At 40.6% G+C, this 16,976-nt stretch overlaps 1 protein-coding gene across 1 annotated transcript; it reads left to right on the forward strand.

Moving 5' to 3' along the window:
• Window positions 1–3,530: 3,530 nt before the first annotated feature.
• Window positions 3,531–16,768, forward strand: LOC122660833 (NAC domain-containing protein 68-like). Its single transcript, XM_043856079.1, has 3 exons — window positions 3,531–4,107; window positions 15,356–15,703; window positions 16,344–16,768. The coding sequence occupies exons 1-3, from the start codon at window positions 3,604–3,606 to the stop codon at window positions 16,497–16,499; spliced, it is 1,008 nt and encodes a 335-aa protein (XP_043712014.1). The 5' UTR covers window positions 3,531–3,603; the 3' UTR covers window positions 16,500–16,768.
• The last annotated feature ends 208 nt before the right edge of the window (window positions 16,769–16,976 follow it).

The raw sequence follows: 16,976 nt of genomic DNA on the forward strand, positions 1-16,976 counted from the left end.
GGGCTTTTCCCTAATTAAAGTTGTGGGCAGGCCCATTTAACCTATTGACCCAATGATGGGTTATTCCATCCACTTACCCACATAGAACTAATGGGTTGACCCATTAAGCCTCATGACCCATTTGACTAGAGGTACCCAAATACCCATTTATTATAAATGAGTCCATGAGGGAGAGAGAGAACATTACTTCTCCTTCATCATTCTCTTCTACCCTAAATCGTGGAGGAGAGAAAGAGGAGAGAAAGAGGAGAGAAAGAGGAGAGAAAGAGAAAGAGGAAGGAGAGAGAGGCTTGGAGGAAGGTGGAGACCCCATCTCTTGGGCCATAAATCGTGGAGCTCTCTCATCTTGGGGGTAGGTAAGCTATTGAACCTTCTTCCTTCTTCTATTTTGGATTTTAAAAGGGGTTGGGTAATGGGAGAGATTGACCTAGATCTCTCTTGGAACCTAGGGAGTCGATGGAGCATTAAAGCCAAGCTATGGTGGAGTTATTTCACTCCATTATGAGCTCTAATGTAAGGGTTCTCATTGCCATTTGAGAGATTTAAGGTTGGACCCTAATGAGCTTAGGATGGAGTTTCCTAGAAGTCCTTGTGCTTTAAAACCACTTGAAATGGGGTCCTTGAGGGGAATCCTTCGGATTTTGGACCGAAGGTGTGAGGTTTACATGTGGGTTGCACTGCAAGAAACCACCCGAAATTACCTTCCGTGAAGGCCCCTGTGAAGGTCGGATTTACACTCGGTTTCATTTTCAAACCACATCCGCATCCGACCTTGACCAAAATTGTCCTGAGCCCCGTGAAGGTCGGATTTACACTCGGTTTGTTTACAAAACCACATCCGCATCCGACCTTGACTAAAAGCGTCCCCGAACCCCGGGTTTCCTAGGATTTACATGTGGTTGCAGAATTTGGGCATGAAACCACTCCCGCAACCACTTTGTTTCGAAACCTTATACTTAAGTGATTATGGGAGACCTTTTGGGGATCCTTTCCTTCGCTCGTTTAACCTTATTTCACTCTTTGTATAGGTTAATATATTCATTTTTGTGGCTTATTGCTTGATCGAGGCGACAACCGATAATCTTGGTGCTTGGCGTATACGTTGTGAGTGGGTTTGGTTGTTTGGGCTTATTATTATTATTGCACTATATATTATGTACTCATTATAATTAATAAGCATGTTTCGCATATTGCATAATTTTATATCTATTTGTTATAATGTTGATTGGTAATATTGTACCTTGATGGGTCTCGGTGCATGTGGGTACGGTGCGAACCCGAACACTATATACATTTATGAAGAAATTATGTTGAATGTCATGTTGAATCTGTATAAAGTGCCGTGCGTCTTGGGTAAGGCACTAAACCAGATTAAAGTTGATGCGCCCGGATTACCCTCTCGGGGACGATAGGACTTGCATGTAGTATATTGTGGCTAGGATTTCACACCCTTATGCTACGACCCTTACCAACAGGGGTTTAGGTGTTGGGTAATCGCACACCGGATTCTCGTGGAGGTGGGAGAGGCCACCATGGTAGTATTGGTTATCGGGTCCTGCCACCGAGTGGTCTTGGAGGCTTCGATCGGCGTAGGTCCCACGTGACAATTGAGGTTTCATTGTGGCGATAAGTTAAGTGACCCACAGTGTCTCCCGAGTTGTCACAGTAGCATATGCCATTGACTTAATTGTTTGTTAGGTGGAAAATGGACTTAACATGTGCATGCATCATTGGACTATGTGAATTGCGTGTTTGTGCATCCCCATCCCCTCGGCTCGGTGGAGCTAACTCCTCGTGCGCACACTTTTTTAGATTATGATGCGGTGACGGATATCTCGCGGGACTTGGAGTTCAGCCCTAGGATACGATGAGATCGGTGAGGAGGAACCAGAGGCCGTGTTTGAGGAACATGGCGCGGTGTCCTTGCGATGATTGTGCCTACGGCCGTGAGGATATTCGGACTCGATCCCTTTTGATTACTTTTGAGGCTAAGGCCTATGGTGAAATACTTACGGTAATACCATTTTTGATAGTTATTAGATGGTCATTGGAAATGTAACTAATTCTGTATTTATCATCTAGCCTTTGAACATCTTGTAACTATTCGATTTATACGCTTCGCAATACTACTCGATCCTTGGAATGTAATATTCCTTTTTCCGCGATCTAATGTTATATTGTGTTAATATTGATCATGACTGTGCGTTGGGACACTGCGTCGGTGATCCGAGCGGTTTAGTAGGATGACACGCGTCGTCCTAATCACCCTTTATATGATATTATATTCCTTGGCTGGAATAGGGGCGTGACAGTGGGAACATGCTCCTAGTGGAATCCCGCACTAATCTCTAAGAATAAAACCAAGACCTCCAGAAGATGCTTCCAATGACCATGCTGCATCACAATTTAGCTTGACAAAATTGGATGGGGGGGGGGCATCTACTTGAGACTAAGGAGGGACAAAAGACCCTGCTGCATGAATGGGGGAAGATGCCTTGATCACCTCCCAAAATTCACTCCAGAGTCCACACCATTTCCTCTTTGGTGAAGACATCCATTGGAGTTAAGGTTTTGTTTTTTAAAACCAACTCGTTTCTAACCAACCACAAGTGCCAGCACACAGAAAGTGAATAAATTAAAAATGGGGCGTTGTTCTTTGTGTCGTAGTGCAAATTGCACCCAGGCACATGGAGGTGGGCACAATGACCACCCTGCCCCCTTGCACAGGCTGCCCATGTGCCTGGGCATGGGCTTCGCTGCGGCACAAGAACATTCTCCCATTAAAAATCTATGCACTTCTTGCTCTGTTTGGAAATTGAAATTGCAGCAAAGCATCACCAGGGACAATTTCCTGCGCACAACTTTTGCAACAAAATGATTTATGAAAACATGAACTTTTAATGGATATCTTCGAAGTCCATATAACTTTCCAAACGGGGCTTAAGACAACGAAAACACACACACCCCCCCTAACAGGGTTTTGCTAGCCGCCTGACGGTCTCTGGAATCTTCCCATGAGGGGTGGCCCCACACGGAAAACGCGTAATCTAGAGAGTAGAGCTCGGGAAAAAATCAAATGCCCCAAATTTCCTGAAATTTGATTGGAAGCATCTAGCCACGTCATATTGTTATCACATTTAGATTCTGAATGACATGGCTTCTGACGTTAACCTTTCCAGAAACACGTGGCTTGACATGAGACACAAGATTGTTCCTCCTTGACGTATATAATACCAAAATCCGACCAACACAGTCTCACATTTAATTATTGGAAATGATACGAGACACACAGAAACAAAACCCAATACATTCCCATCAATGCCATCGTTCTTTCCCATAAAATCCGGAGTCCCGGTTCTTAATCTTCGTCATTTAGCCAATCATAAGCTGCCATTTCAACACGTGTTGTTTCCGTACTTGAAACACAAAACTGTCAACGATAAAAGGTCGCCCCCACCATTAAAATAGTTGAAGCTTCCCAAGCACGCTTTCACTTCCCCGCTCTCTCTCTGGTTTGTGCCAGGTCTTTTAACCTCTTCGCTCTCGTATTATATTTATGAATCGGAATAGAAGAAGCGAATCAACGATCTCAGTCTCCCATTCATGGGAGACCCTAACCCTAAGAACGTGAGAGCAATTCCGATCTCAATCCCACCTGGTTTTCGGTTCTATCCTACCGAGGAACAGCTTCTCTGTTACTACCTTACTAACAAGAACAACTGTGCCGAGCGTCATGAGTGTGATCTCTCTTTTCCTTCTATTTCTGATGTCAATTTCTCGCCTTTTGGATTAGTTATGGTTAAGGAAATTGATTTGTATGGCTACGATCCTTGCGACCTTCCTGAAATTGCGTGCTTTCCTTACGGTCGCGGTGGGAGTAGGAAGCATTGGTATTGCTTTACGGCAAAGGTATCTACTGAACGTTTGAGGAGGAAGGCTAGAGGTGGGTTTTGGAAGATGAAAGGACGAGCACGGGATATCCTGGGTGGGAAAGAAGGACCTGTTTTGGGGAAAAGAAATACTTTCGTGTTCTACCGCAGGAATTCGTCGCTTACAATGAAGACTGATTGGGTTCTCTATGAGTATGCACTCGTCGACCATCTCAAGGTTAGAGGAAAATTCCTATCTCCCGTTCCTTTCTCTTGAATATGATTTTTTTCCGATTGAAGAGAGTAAAATTTTGGCTTGGTTGTTGTGAGATGCTCGATTTTGTTTTAGGTTTCGAAAATGTTGTAGGTTTGTAGCTGAACGTGAAATTTAGGTATTTGGCTAAGTAGTCATCGCTAGTTTGGTTTGGGGATCGTGTATTATCAACTGGCTTTTTTCTTCTGATCTAATTGCCAAGGAGGAGGCTTCCAGTATTTAGGGAGGTTTAGTGTCTTTAGTGGATACTGAGATTCTGTTAATTAGGGACCCCTTTAGGAATCTTAATAAGGTTCTGTATGCATTTGTTTTAATGTACGCAGTGGACAGCAGGATAAAACTTGTAGGGGTGGGTACTCTGTGAGAGCACTATGGCATCGTCTAAACTACTGACTGTTACGATGTCATCACCAGGCGAAGGAATCAGTTGGAAAGGGTAGGCTGGGCGTGACAGGGTGCTGTAATCATTTTGGGTGTGCACTCCATGCCTATTGCTTATTTTGTGAGAGTTGAGTGAATCACCAATGAGTCCATGGCTTAGGGACACCTTGTCTCTTGCCACTTAAAATATCCTTCCTTGATGCAATTCAGAAGAACAAGAAGCCAACAGAAAACTAGGCCATCGGTTGGGGCAAAAAATCCTCTCCAGCGTGCCAGTGAGTGTAGCACACATCGGACGGCTGGAGCTGTCCTAGGGGCGCATGCTAGACAGCTATAGCCGTTCGATGTGCGCTGCACTCACTGGTGCACTGGAGAGGATCCGGACTCTCAGTTGGGTCAAATTGAACCAATAATTGACCAATAGGCTTAATTTTGAGTGTCCAATGGGTTATATGGGCCATGGGTTGCTTATTTTTGGGATTTATATTGTAATGGACTAGATTTTTAAGCCCAAATATTAGGGATTTAAGATAAGGCCTATGTAGATCAGTGTTAGTTTCTATTTTAGTGGATTGGATGGATATGCTACAATCCTCCTTCCATACATGGGGGTTTCCTATTTTGCTTATTTCATTTGAAGTTATAAAAAAGGAGTAGGGGATCACACTACCCCAAAAAATTTGAGAAAAAAGATTAGCCATGAGCTTGTGGAGTTTTGTGAGAGAGCATGGTTTTGTGGAATTCAGAACTGCTCTACTGTGGGATGCAATAGGGTAACCTTGGTGGGTTACTAAGGTTGGAATTAGTGAGAAAGCTTCTCCATAGTTAGGTGAAGGGCCTCACAGTTCTTTTAGGCATTGATTACTGATTTCTATGTGCTGTTACAACATATTTTCCGTCATTTGTTTCTATTTTTTTAAATGTTACTAAATCTGATTCACTTGTTATTTCAGTTCTCTTTGGTTACTAAATCTATTCTATGTTTCTATTTGGGGTTATAGTTGCTATTTCTATGAGTTATTAAATCTGAAAATTTTATTTCAGCTACTTGCTATTTTATTAACTCCTTGATATTTTCGATTTTGGCTTTCTAAATTCTGGTTTTTGGTTGCTATTTCCTATTAGTTTCTAAATCTGAATTTCTGTTTTTGGTTACTTACTATCTTTGAGAGTATCCCATATCCTAAAATCTGACCATTAGATCAACCTAAGATTTTACAGACTTGTTCTCCTTGACAACTAGACCATTCAACCATGATTTCGTACATATCTGAGTTGCCCCTACACCTACGGACTTCACTGGTTCAAGGTTAGCACTGTATTATTCCCCCTCCCTTTGCAGAAGATTATAGGACATGGAGTAGTAACTGGAACGTCATTTCATTATGGTGGGTGGTTCATCTATCTTTGTAGTGTTGCATGAAGATTGATTCATGACTCCACTAGCCGAGGTTTTACTTGTGGTGTTTTCTTTCTGCTTGTCTGATGTCATTGTCATTGTGCCAGTCCCTGACCGTTCAACAACAAACTATCCCCTTGTAGTCTAATGGCATTGGAAAAATTGAAAGCAAGAGGTGTCAAGTCAATACTACCAGATGTATATGGCTCAAATCCCTCAACCACATTTTGCTCCATCCTGGTGGGAAGCACTAAGGTTCAGCAGGCTCTGCACTAAGCATTCTTTAGGAAGTGTTAAGCTGAATTATCAGAAGCTCATTTTGATAATTGAAGCCTTTAGCCTTTTATAGAAGAATCCGTTCTTTGTCTTTGAGTAGACAGTGTGATTAAACGTGGTATGTACTGCGTAGTTTGCCCTTATCGGGTGTTTTGACGTGCGAATGTAACACATGGCAGAATTTGCCTTTGAGATGCATTTTAAGTAGGTCAGTGTCATGAACATCCTACATTAGGATTCTGATGCAGATCGATGGATGATCTGCTGTGGTGGATCAAATTGATGGCAGAAAAGGTGAAAAAGAGGGAGAACAGAGGAGATTGGTGGGTGAGAGAGAGACAGGAAAGAAGGGAAAGAGAAATCGTTGTGGGGGGAAAAGAGGAGAGAGAGACAAAAGAGACAACAACCTTTAGACTAAATCAACTAAATTTCATTCAACCAAGCCTTTACATTGCTTTATAGTGCTGAAAAAGAAATAAAAAGTAATGAAAAAGGACAACTAAACCTCCCCATCGATTTGCTGAGGTGGCTGTCCTAAAGTGATTCAACAGTAGTGATTATTGAAAACTAATACAAATAGAAAAGGACTTGGTGTATTTAACAAACTTTTCGATGGAAAGTACTTGCTTCTTCATATTACGTATATTGAGCACATTATTTAAATGAAAGCTCGAGTGTAAGTGCAAATGGAAATGATAGTCTTGTCAACGTCCTTGGTGTAAATACCCATGTAGAGCTTCTCCAACACAACTCCAATGTTGGGTCTTCCTCTATAATATTGGGTAAAACAATCCAAGACAAACTCGAAAATCTCCCAATCTTCATCACTCGTCTTGTCAGGTTTGCTAGAACTCTCCTCTGCTGGCCCCTTGATGGGAGTCTATGTCACCTAAGGAATTAGGAATTAGAAAAATTAAAGGAAACTCCAGATTCAGTGATTAGGAACCCTAATATAGAAAGCAAAATAGCAATTTTGATTTATAAATTCAGAAAATAGCATATTGCCAAAATAGAGTTAGTAACTATCGAAATAGCAACTAACAGATTTAAAGAGCACACCAGGGCACAAGGCTCTCTATGGCTGTGTTAACCCAGGCTGTTGCTGAGTTTGCTGACTGTGATAGTTCTTCCTTTGGTACTGTTTTAAGTCCCTCAATGGGAGGACTATTCCTGGTTCAATGCTGAATCTAAACCTCATTGCTTGAGTCAACTGCTGAGTTACTCACAACCATTGGGGACTTTAAATTAACTCTAACTTGAACCAATATTGAACCATAGGTTCAGGTTGACCCTGAAAACTGAACCAACCCAAAACAATATGCTTGTCTTCTCTTCTTGCTGGAATTCTGCATCACCCCAGTTATACAAGGAAGCCCTTCACCCTTCTTTGCAAAATCCTGAAGTTGTCTTGGCTGCCAAACTTCTCCACCCTCACCTCAAACTTCATTTTTCTAGAAAAATTACCAACATAATTGAAAATGTTATGCTGGGAGAAAACTCCTGTATTCCTTGTTGTACTAAGAATAGGATTTCCAGTAACAAAAGGAAAAGAGAGTAGAAACTAGAGAGAAAATATATCCTTTTTTTATATTCTTTTAGAATGTGGACTAAAGGAGACTAGACTCAATTGAATGGACTGTAGAGGACTAATGAATTGGGTGATTATAAAAGATTGAAATCTCCATTGATGGAAAAGGTGTGGTTTATGGGTTTTATCCTGCAGTCCCAGAAAAACTAATCTCTTCATAAGAAAACCAATCAATCTGTGGTGTATGAGAGTAAGACAGAAATATGGGGGAGCCATGTGATTTACCAGAGAAAAGAACAATGCTAGGACAGAAACAGAATTAGAATTGATCCAATCAATCACAATGTATGTTCTGAAATTTGCAGCCACTCAGAAGAATGTTAGTAGAAGTTTAACCTGAAAAAAAAAAGTAGCTTAACTGACTTCTATGATTGAATGTCGGGAGGACTTAATTGATTTCTGCTGGGATTGATTAACCCAAATTAGAATAGGAACTGAGGAAAAAAGGGATTTGACCCTCAAAAACCCTGGGAAGAGTTTTCTGACCAGTGCAATACCATAAACCCACAATATGAAAAAGAATCTTATACCATTATATGTAGCCCATGGGCAGCACTCTTTTGCTCAATCTGGTTATGAATTATAACCTTAATCCTGTAAGGAATAAGTTCTCTATTTAAATAAAACACAAATCCTATGTTGACTTAATTAAATTTTATTTGGATTAAACAAAACAAATTAGAAATAAAACAGAAATTAGGATATAAATTCCTGAACCAATTAAAACTACAAATCCTTATCCAACTAGGATTACTCAAAATACTAAATGATAAGACAAAATAAAAAAAGAAAAGAGCAAAAAGGACAGCCCACATGTGTCCACAAGTGGGAAAGAGCTATCTGCCTTGCATCAAAATGCCTCCCATGTATTCTTTATCCGAAATCCTCGCTTTTCGGATTCCTTAGTCTATTTATACCGGAATTTCATCTGTCCCTTTGTTCTATCATGGGATGAAAGGCTCTCTGATGCAGATTCATCACCAAAATAGGCTTGTTTTATTAGGAATAAGTCTAGGGTTGGGTTATATACATGTTGGGCCTTTGGTCCCATGGGTTTTTTATGTAATAGGTCACTTTTATGGGCCTAAAGTAGAGGTACATAGGTTGCATACGGGATTAACTCTATGCTTAGTTTATTTTCATGTTTTAAATTGAACCGGTCCAAAGGTAGTTTGAACCGATGGTTCAATTTAAGTGACCTAAGTCACCACTTTAATTAATGTAATTTTTCTTTTCTTTTTTTCTTTTGGGTCTACACTCCCACAAATTTAGAAGGGAGGTGGAATAATGTTTAGCCGGCTAGGAGTTTTCATACTCCTAGGCTGAATAGGAGTAAGGCCCTTGGGCCATTATATAAGCAATAGAAATCGTGGAGCACCTCACTCTCCCCTTTTGAAAATTAATTCTGCTTTGCAAACTGCTGCAACTTGTCTTGTTCTTTGAAGATTGTCTTGTGTTTGATCCAATCAACACCTTGCGGTGTGAAGCCCGGGTGGTTCTATTCAAGTTCTACTTTCTAGTTTAGTCAAAGATTCAATTTTTATTCAAGTTCCTCCATCAACAAGCTGCTGCCAATAATTTTCTGCTATTACAAGTAAGTTGGAAGCATCCCCATTCCCATCTTTCTTCTAATCCTCTAAACCACCAAACCCTAACATCCCCTCCATCATTGAACAACATTCCCATAACCTAAATTCTGCCCAGACCAAACCAGCCAGTAAAATCCCTCCTTTTTTAGATCAAACTCTCCACTCCTGCCCCTATAGCACTCGATCCAAACCCTAGCCCCATCCTCCCACTCTAAACCCTAGATTCTCCTATTTTACAATTTCAAAAACCCAAACCTTAACCCTAAATTGCTGTTAATTCAAATCAGCATACTTCCCTCCATTAAAACATCTCAGGACCTTCACTGATAGACTCCCCTACCTCAATTTGACATAACCCACACATCAAACCCTAACCCTATTTTGATCTAGCCGATTCACTTGTTCATAACAGATCCTGGTTTACTAGCTCCTAGTTGGTCTCCTACCAATCTAGGACTACATTACTCTCCACCATCATTCCTTTGTAGTCCGACTATAGGCTGTCTTACATCATTTATGCAATGAGGAATTAATTGCCCCCAATCCTATTCTCTCCCTGCTTAGGGAGCTGTGGGTGAACTCCACCTAAATGAATCTTCTGGTATAGGTTTGTGGATGAAAAATGTGCTGGTTGTGGTGCATGTTGTCCGTTTTAGATTTTGACTAATTAGTCTGTAGATAAGTTTTTGTCTATTATAGCAACATTTATGTTTACAACCCTGATATTGTTAGATGTCATATTTCCCTTAAATTAATTCTGCTCCTTAAAAATGAATTCAAGAAATAACCCAGCGTGCAGTAGATCGAACAATTTCCTTTCAAGTTTCATTGCAACCCTCCTTAAGTTCTCAACTTTTGCAAAAGAAAATTTCCAGTAAACATAGGTTAGTGTTAACAAAACAGTATTGAGGGAATGGCTAGAATAATCGATGTGATTATTCAGCCCTTGTATTTATAACTTTCATGAAAGGACTGAAATTACATAATTAACCCTGTATAGCCCCCCTGAAGAGGTGTCGAAGAATAATACGCTAAGGACTCATGGAAGACAATATCCATGGAGACAAAAGTATGGCGAGTAGGTGGATGATAACACTTGTATCCTTTCTGGGTCGCAGAGTAGCCTAAAAAAATACACTGAATGCTCCGTGGATTAAATTTTCCATGAGGATGATGATTGTGAACATAGCAGACACAACCAAAAACTTTGGGGGCAACCACAAAGGAGGAGGAACCCTGGAGGAGGTCAACTGGGGAACGACCATCAAGGACACAAGTAGGTACACGGTTGATGAGATAAGTAGCGGTAAGAATGGCATCACTCCGGTATTGGAAAGGAACCTGCTGTGCAAACATAATGGCCCGGGCCACTTCAAGGAGATGTCGATTTTTCCTTTCAGCAACCCCATTTTGGGCAGGTGTGTCAACATAGCTGGTCTGATGGACAATACCATGTTCAGCCAAATAATGTTGGAACTAACCCTCCATGTATTCTTTGCCATTATCACTTCGTAAAATTTTCAAGTTGGCATTGAATTGGGTCTGAACCATATGATGAAAAAATTGAAAACAGCGGAAGACTTCACTTTTATGGCTCATCATGTATACCCAGATGGTACGAGTATAACCGTCAATAAAGGAGACAAACCATCTATGACCTGAAATGGAAGTACAACGGGCAGGGCCCCACACATCAGAATGAACTAAAGCAAAAGGAGAATCACTTCTTTTATTTAATGAGGAATAACTGGAACGAGTCTGTTTGGCCAAAACACAAGCCTCACATAAAAACTCATTCCTATTACATTGCTTGATCAAGTTGGGAAACAAAAAAGCTAAAGTACTAAGGGATGGGTGGTCAAGCCGACAGTGCCAGAGCCGAAGTTCAGGTGACGAGGTGGACTGTAAATGATGAGCTGAAGAGGAAGTCGAATGCAAAGTAGAAAGCTGACTTGTGTCAAGGAAGTAGAGACCACCTTGCATCTTACCACCCCCAATCGTGTGCCCCGTCTCCAGATCCTGTATGACACAATAAGAAGGGAAAAAAGTTGGTTTGCAGTTCAGATCTTTAGTAAGGCTGCTATTAGAGAGAAGGCTGGTGGAAAAGGAGGGAACATGCAAAACAGATTTTAAGGAAAGGGTAGGAGAGCAGCGTATGGAACCCTTTCCATTAATAGGAGAAAGGGAACCATTAGCCAATCGAACACTGTCTTTGCCAGAAGATGGAGAATAAAGGTGAAACACATGGGAGGAGCCAGCCATGTGGTTAGTGGCACCGGAATCTATAATCCAAGGACTGGATACAGACGATGCACACAGACTACCGACTGGAATACCTTAGGCAAAGTGAGAACCAGGATGGGCAGCAGGTGCAGATGCCGTAGTAGGGGCAGCGGAAGAGGCCTAGACCATGCGACGGAAAGCTAGGAGCTCATCCTGAGTAAGCCCAATGTCAGATGAAGGGGCAGCAGCAGCAGTGGTAGGAGAATCAGTCAGAAGAGCCTTGGGTTTAGACTTCCCATGGCCTTTCTTTTCTTCAAAATCAGCAGGCTTCCCATGGGGCTTCCAGCATTGAGCCTTAATATGATAGAGCTTGTTGCAGTGTTCACACTTGACAGGCCCTTTTGGGGCAGCAGTACCACCATCAGTAGTGGTAATAGAAGGAGCACTGGAAGCAGCTTGCAAGGTAGAGCGATCAATAGTACAAGAATGCAACATAGTAGCTCGACGAGTTTCCTCATTATGAACCAAGGCAAAGGCCTGCTCTAGTGTGGGAAAAGGAGATTGGCCAAGCACTTGCACCCGAATAGGGTCATACTCCATATTTAGGCCAGCCAAAAAATCATAGACACGTATTTTGTCAACATGTTTGCAATAGGCAGCCAGATCAGTAGCAGTAGAGGGCTGATAGTCGGAGTAGTGATCCAATTGCTGCCACAAGTTTTTGAGGGCAGCATAGTATTTGGAGACGGAGAGCTTCTGTTGGGTAGTTGCATTAGCTTTCTTTCTAATCTCATTGACCTGTGCATCATTTCCAGTGCGACCATAAGTCTCTTTGGCACCATTCCATATAGTATGTGCTATGTCTAGAAGGAGAAAATTGTCGGAGATATCCCCTTGCATAGAATGAATCAAGTTGGACATCACCATTGCATCATTAGATAACCATTTGTTGAGCTGAGAACCTTCTTCCTCTGGCTTTTTCGTTGTCTCGAGAATATGGCCAGTAAGGCCACGGCCAGCTATTGTCAAATAGGTAGACCGAGACCACTTCAGGTAGTTGGAGCCATCAAGTTTGATAGGTGCAGCAAGGGGAAGAAATTGTGTCTGGGGCTGTCCATCAAGCCCAGAAGAGGCTGAAGAAGAATCAAATCCCGTCATTGCAGCAGGCAACCAAGTTCTTCAATAAAGGAGCAATCAGCCAAAGAACTCCAAAAATCCTGGAATCGATATGGGGAAAATTCGACCCCAAGAGAAGATGGCTGAATTGGAGCAAAAAATCCTAGATATGAAGGCTGGGAATGATGTCGAATGGAGGCAGCAAGTATGCCAAACAGGTGCAGCAGTAACTAGCAGCCCGACCCCTAGATCGATTAGTGTCAGGGTTTTGAAAAAAACCGTAAGAAGAGAGATCGATAAGGGGGAGGGGTCTTCAAACAAGCTGACGAAGGGGATAGAGGCTGAGAACAATATCTGATGAAGATTCCACAAGGAAAGAAGCAGCCAAAATATCTGTAGAGGCCTGTTCTTCAAAGAAAAAAGGAAATCTCCAAATCGCAGACAAGAACTCAGCACCTATCGATCTGAGTGCTGCCCTGATGGGAGAAGAAGGGAAGAAGCTCGAGGGAAGGAGGGAAAAATTCGAAGGGAGGGTGGTGGGTTTTGAAAACCTAGATCAGAGAATATTTGGCTTTGATGCCATGTTAACAAAACAGTATTGAAGGAATGGCTAGAATAATCGATGTGATTATTCAGCCCTTGTATTTATAACTTTCATGAAAGGACTGAAATTACATAATTAACCCTGTATAGCCGACTATGATAGGTAGAGGGAAATAAAAGGAGAAAAATACAGAAATACCAAAACTACCCTTATAATATCGGGTAACATAACTCAACAGTTAGAAAAGAAGAAATTAGATCACCTATAAGATGAGAAAGAAGCACATCTGAAAATCTAGCCAACTTCCAATACAAGAAGATAGTAATAAGAGAAGGCAGAGATAAGTACTAATCGAATTAAATAATTGAAATATACAAGTTACCTCTCTTAGCTATATGTTTATTTTCTATTCTTTCTCCAGTTTCTTTCAGTCTTTTTGGTGGTAATTTACTTCATTATATCATTGCTTTTGTCAATTTCTATCTTGATATTCTTTGACTAATAATCTTCAGAAATTAGTAAGTACGAATAAAAAAAGGTTTAACCAGTAGGTTGTAAAAAAAACCTAACACAATGTAGAGAAGAATGGAAATCGCAAACACAATCACACAATGCGCACAAGAATTTACGTGGTTCGCAAGGTTGCCTACGTCCACGGTGAGATGAGATCTGTTTCACTATCAATGGAGAATAGGGTTACAGTCGCTCGTTCCTCACACATCTCTCAGATTTTTCAATGCAGAGAAAGAACTCTCGCTATAGATTTATAGCGAAAACCCTATACAGGAAATTTACCAAAATACCCATATAGTAACCGGAGGCTCCACACAGCAGTCATCATCAGAAATCAAGACACCACAACCTCAACATAGGTAACTACTTAAAATGGGTGAAAGGAGGTGCCTTGCATCTTGTTTTGTTACAAATATTGCTCTTTATCATTTTGGATCTCTAAACTAGTCTATTCTAATGGAGTATTATCAAAATTTGTAATGATTTATCGCCCATTTCCTTTATTCCTCTCCCTGTTCAATCTTCACGACAATTAGTTTGGAGAATCTTGAAAGGAAACATCCTATGAGTTGGACCAACCATCCAAATAATGAGAGATGTCAACATTTGGTATCTTGAAATGAAAAGGCCATCCTTTAGGAGTATGGTTAGCTAGGCTTTATGAAATTGTGAGCAATGAATTAATATTGTGTGGATACTGGCTCTGAATGTTTGGTAAAGAACCTTAATTGGTCGTTGAATTTTTCAGATAAAATGGATCTCAGCAAATCAAACTTCAAGGTACAGCCATCACTTAAAAAACACTAGGAAAGTCTCTCTGAGCTGCCATCATGGGCTACGTCAGCGGCTTCTCTCTCCTCCCAGCCCCCTATTAACTAACTGCCAAATCACCCCTTGATTGGCGCACTCCCCTATACCACAAGTTCAGAGAATCCTCTCCCCAAAAAATTTAAATATAATAATTAATAAGGATTTAAGAAAGAAATAAATGCATTTTCTTCTTACCATTTTAAATACAACAGTACATACATTTTTAAGTATCATGTTATCTAGGTATGTGCTCGTTTCCGTTGCTTCTTCCATTTTTAAGATTTTATTTTCCAACCCTGCTCCTATTTCCACCTCACTCCCTGAGAGAGGAGTATTTATTGTGATCTATCTCTTCATGATTGTCATCTTGTCAGACCATAAAGTGCAGATGTGGATATAACATATCGATGAAAGTACGTGCTCAACATGATCAAGTATCACCGTTTGCCCATTTTCTTTTTATTTTTTCTCTTGTCCGTCTATAATAATCATTATTTGTTCTGCTGATCTTTATGCCAGAATAAGAAAACAGTGTAATCATTTTGGCAGTAAGTGGTTGAACAAAAGAGTCTTAATTTTGTCCATCATCATTCTCATAATTGTTTGATAATATCCTTAATGATTTCATTCCTGCACTAAATTATAAGAACCTGTTGGGAATACAGGGTGTGATTGTTTTCTGTTCTTCATATCCAATGGGCCAATGGAATTATTTCTTACTGAGCCGAGAAGGTTATATGTGTCTTCAATTCAACCTAGGAATTCATGTGCAGGACTCTTTTACTCTATGTCGAGTATTCTTCAAATCTCATCCTGGAAATAAGATTGCAGAACATATCCCAAGTTCTTGCATTGACAAAAGTATTGCTGCAATGCATAACACTGATGTGGATGCACATAATAAACAACACGATAGAGCCTCAGGATCTGGCATTGGTGAAGTTTTAGTGGCTGGCATTGGTGAAGTTTTAGTGCATGCAGAGACATCTTTTGGCACTGACAATGACATCCAGGGGTTACCAATGAAATCAACCAGTGAGCCATGTGATTCAATTCTTGCACAACAAGCTTCTGATGATGGATTTCGGTTCCCCATGACTATTCCACAACTAGATCAGCTGGTAAGGCCACTTAAAATTTTTTGTCTACAAGATTTTTTTTTGGTGTGTGTGCGTGTTCTACTAGAACATGATATACCATATTGAAAATTAATATTATGTTATGTTCTTTTGTTCTTCATCTATTTATCATTGCAACCACTCACTATTTCCCTGTCTCCCTGAACTTATTTTCCCCAACCTTTGGTGTTTTATTTCCTATCTTCAATTTCTACCCCCAAGAAGAACAAACCTCCTCCTATGGAGGGGTTTTAAGTCATGTATTGCATGGTAATGCTGATACGGCTATTTACCTACACACTCCAGTTGAGACACTCCAATCCATGTGGGACTTTGATTTCATTCAGCCAAGATGTAATATTCCCTGGAAATCTTACTCTTGAGTGTTTCATGGAAGCAAATAATCACATCATAGCTATTGCATTTATTTCTCAGAAAATTGTGAATCAGATTTGATCTGTTTTCTGGTGATAAGCATATTAGAAGCAGGAACCATATATTCTTGATGTAGTGTGAACATATTTAAGTTTCCAGTGGAACTTGGAATGAATCCAGTTGTATGCGCTTCTATAAGAGTCATCTGCTCTTTCAGCCTTGCTAGAATATTTCTGAGCTCCTAACTTATCATGAGGATGTTATGTAGGTGGAATCCTCCAATGGAATTGTCAGTGGCAGCAGCCGCAGCACCATATGTGTTGGTATCATGACTGATCAGCTAATATCCAATTCGGTAATCCTGGAGGGAGATTTCATAGAGTTGAATGACCTGATCTCTCCTCTTCCAGACGTTGATTCGTAGGATAAAAATAAAAGCAACTGCTTTTTAAGAGATTCGTGCCACTCTATTTTGCTACGTGGACCAAGTTACCACTCAGAATCCCTTCTTGAATTGTGGTTTCAGGAAGGCAATATCATTTAATGAAGCAAGAAAAAATGAAAATTATGAAGAAACAAACAGCAAGTTCATGTGGGCTTTGCAGTTCTACTTTTCTACTCAGTCCAAGTTACTGTCAAAAATTCTATTCTTGAAGTGGTTTCAGGAAGGAAATATCATTTTGTGAAGCAAGAGAAAATGAAAATATGAAGAAACAAACTGCGCTATTGTGGGCATTGCAGTTTTACTTTTCTACTCAACCAAGTTACTGTCAAAAACTCTATTTTTGGAAGTGTTTTCCGGAAGGGAATATCATTAATGAAGCAAAGAGAATGAAAATAAGAAGAAACAGACTGCAAGTTATTCTGGGTTTTGCAATTCTACTTTTGTTTTTGGACCAAG

The sequence above is a fragment of the Telopea speciosissima genome, chromosome 5, assembly GCF_018873765.1.
Source record: "Telopea speciosissima isolate NSW1024214 ecotype Mountain lineage chromosome 5, Tspe_v1, whole genome shotgun sequence".
NCBI lineage: Eukaryota > Viridiplantae > Streptophyta > Magnoliopsida > Proteales > Proteaceae > Telopea > Telopea speciosissima.

Excerpts from the sequence above, each read along its gene's own strand:
- LOC122660833 (XM_043856079.1), top strand. The coding sequence starts at position 3,604 with ATGGGAGACCCTAACCCTAAGAACGTGAGAGCAATTCCGATCTCAATC. Across the intron at positions 4,108-15,355 it reads CACTCGTCGACCATCTCAAG|GACTCTTTTACTCTATGTCG; the intron begins GTTAGAGGAAAA and ends ATTCATGTGCAG. Across the intron at positions 15,704-16,343 it reads TTCCACAACTAGATCAGCTG|GTGGAATCCTCCAATGGAAT; the intron begins GTAAGGCCACTT and ends GATGTTATGTAG.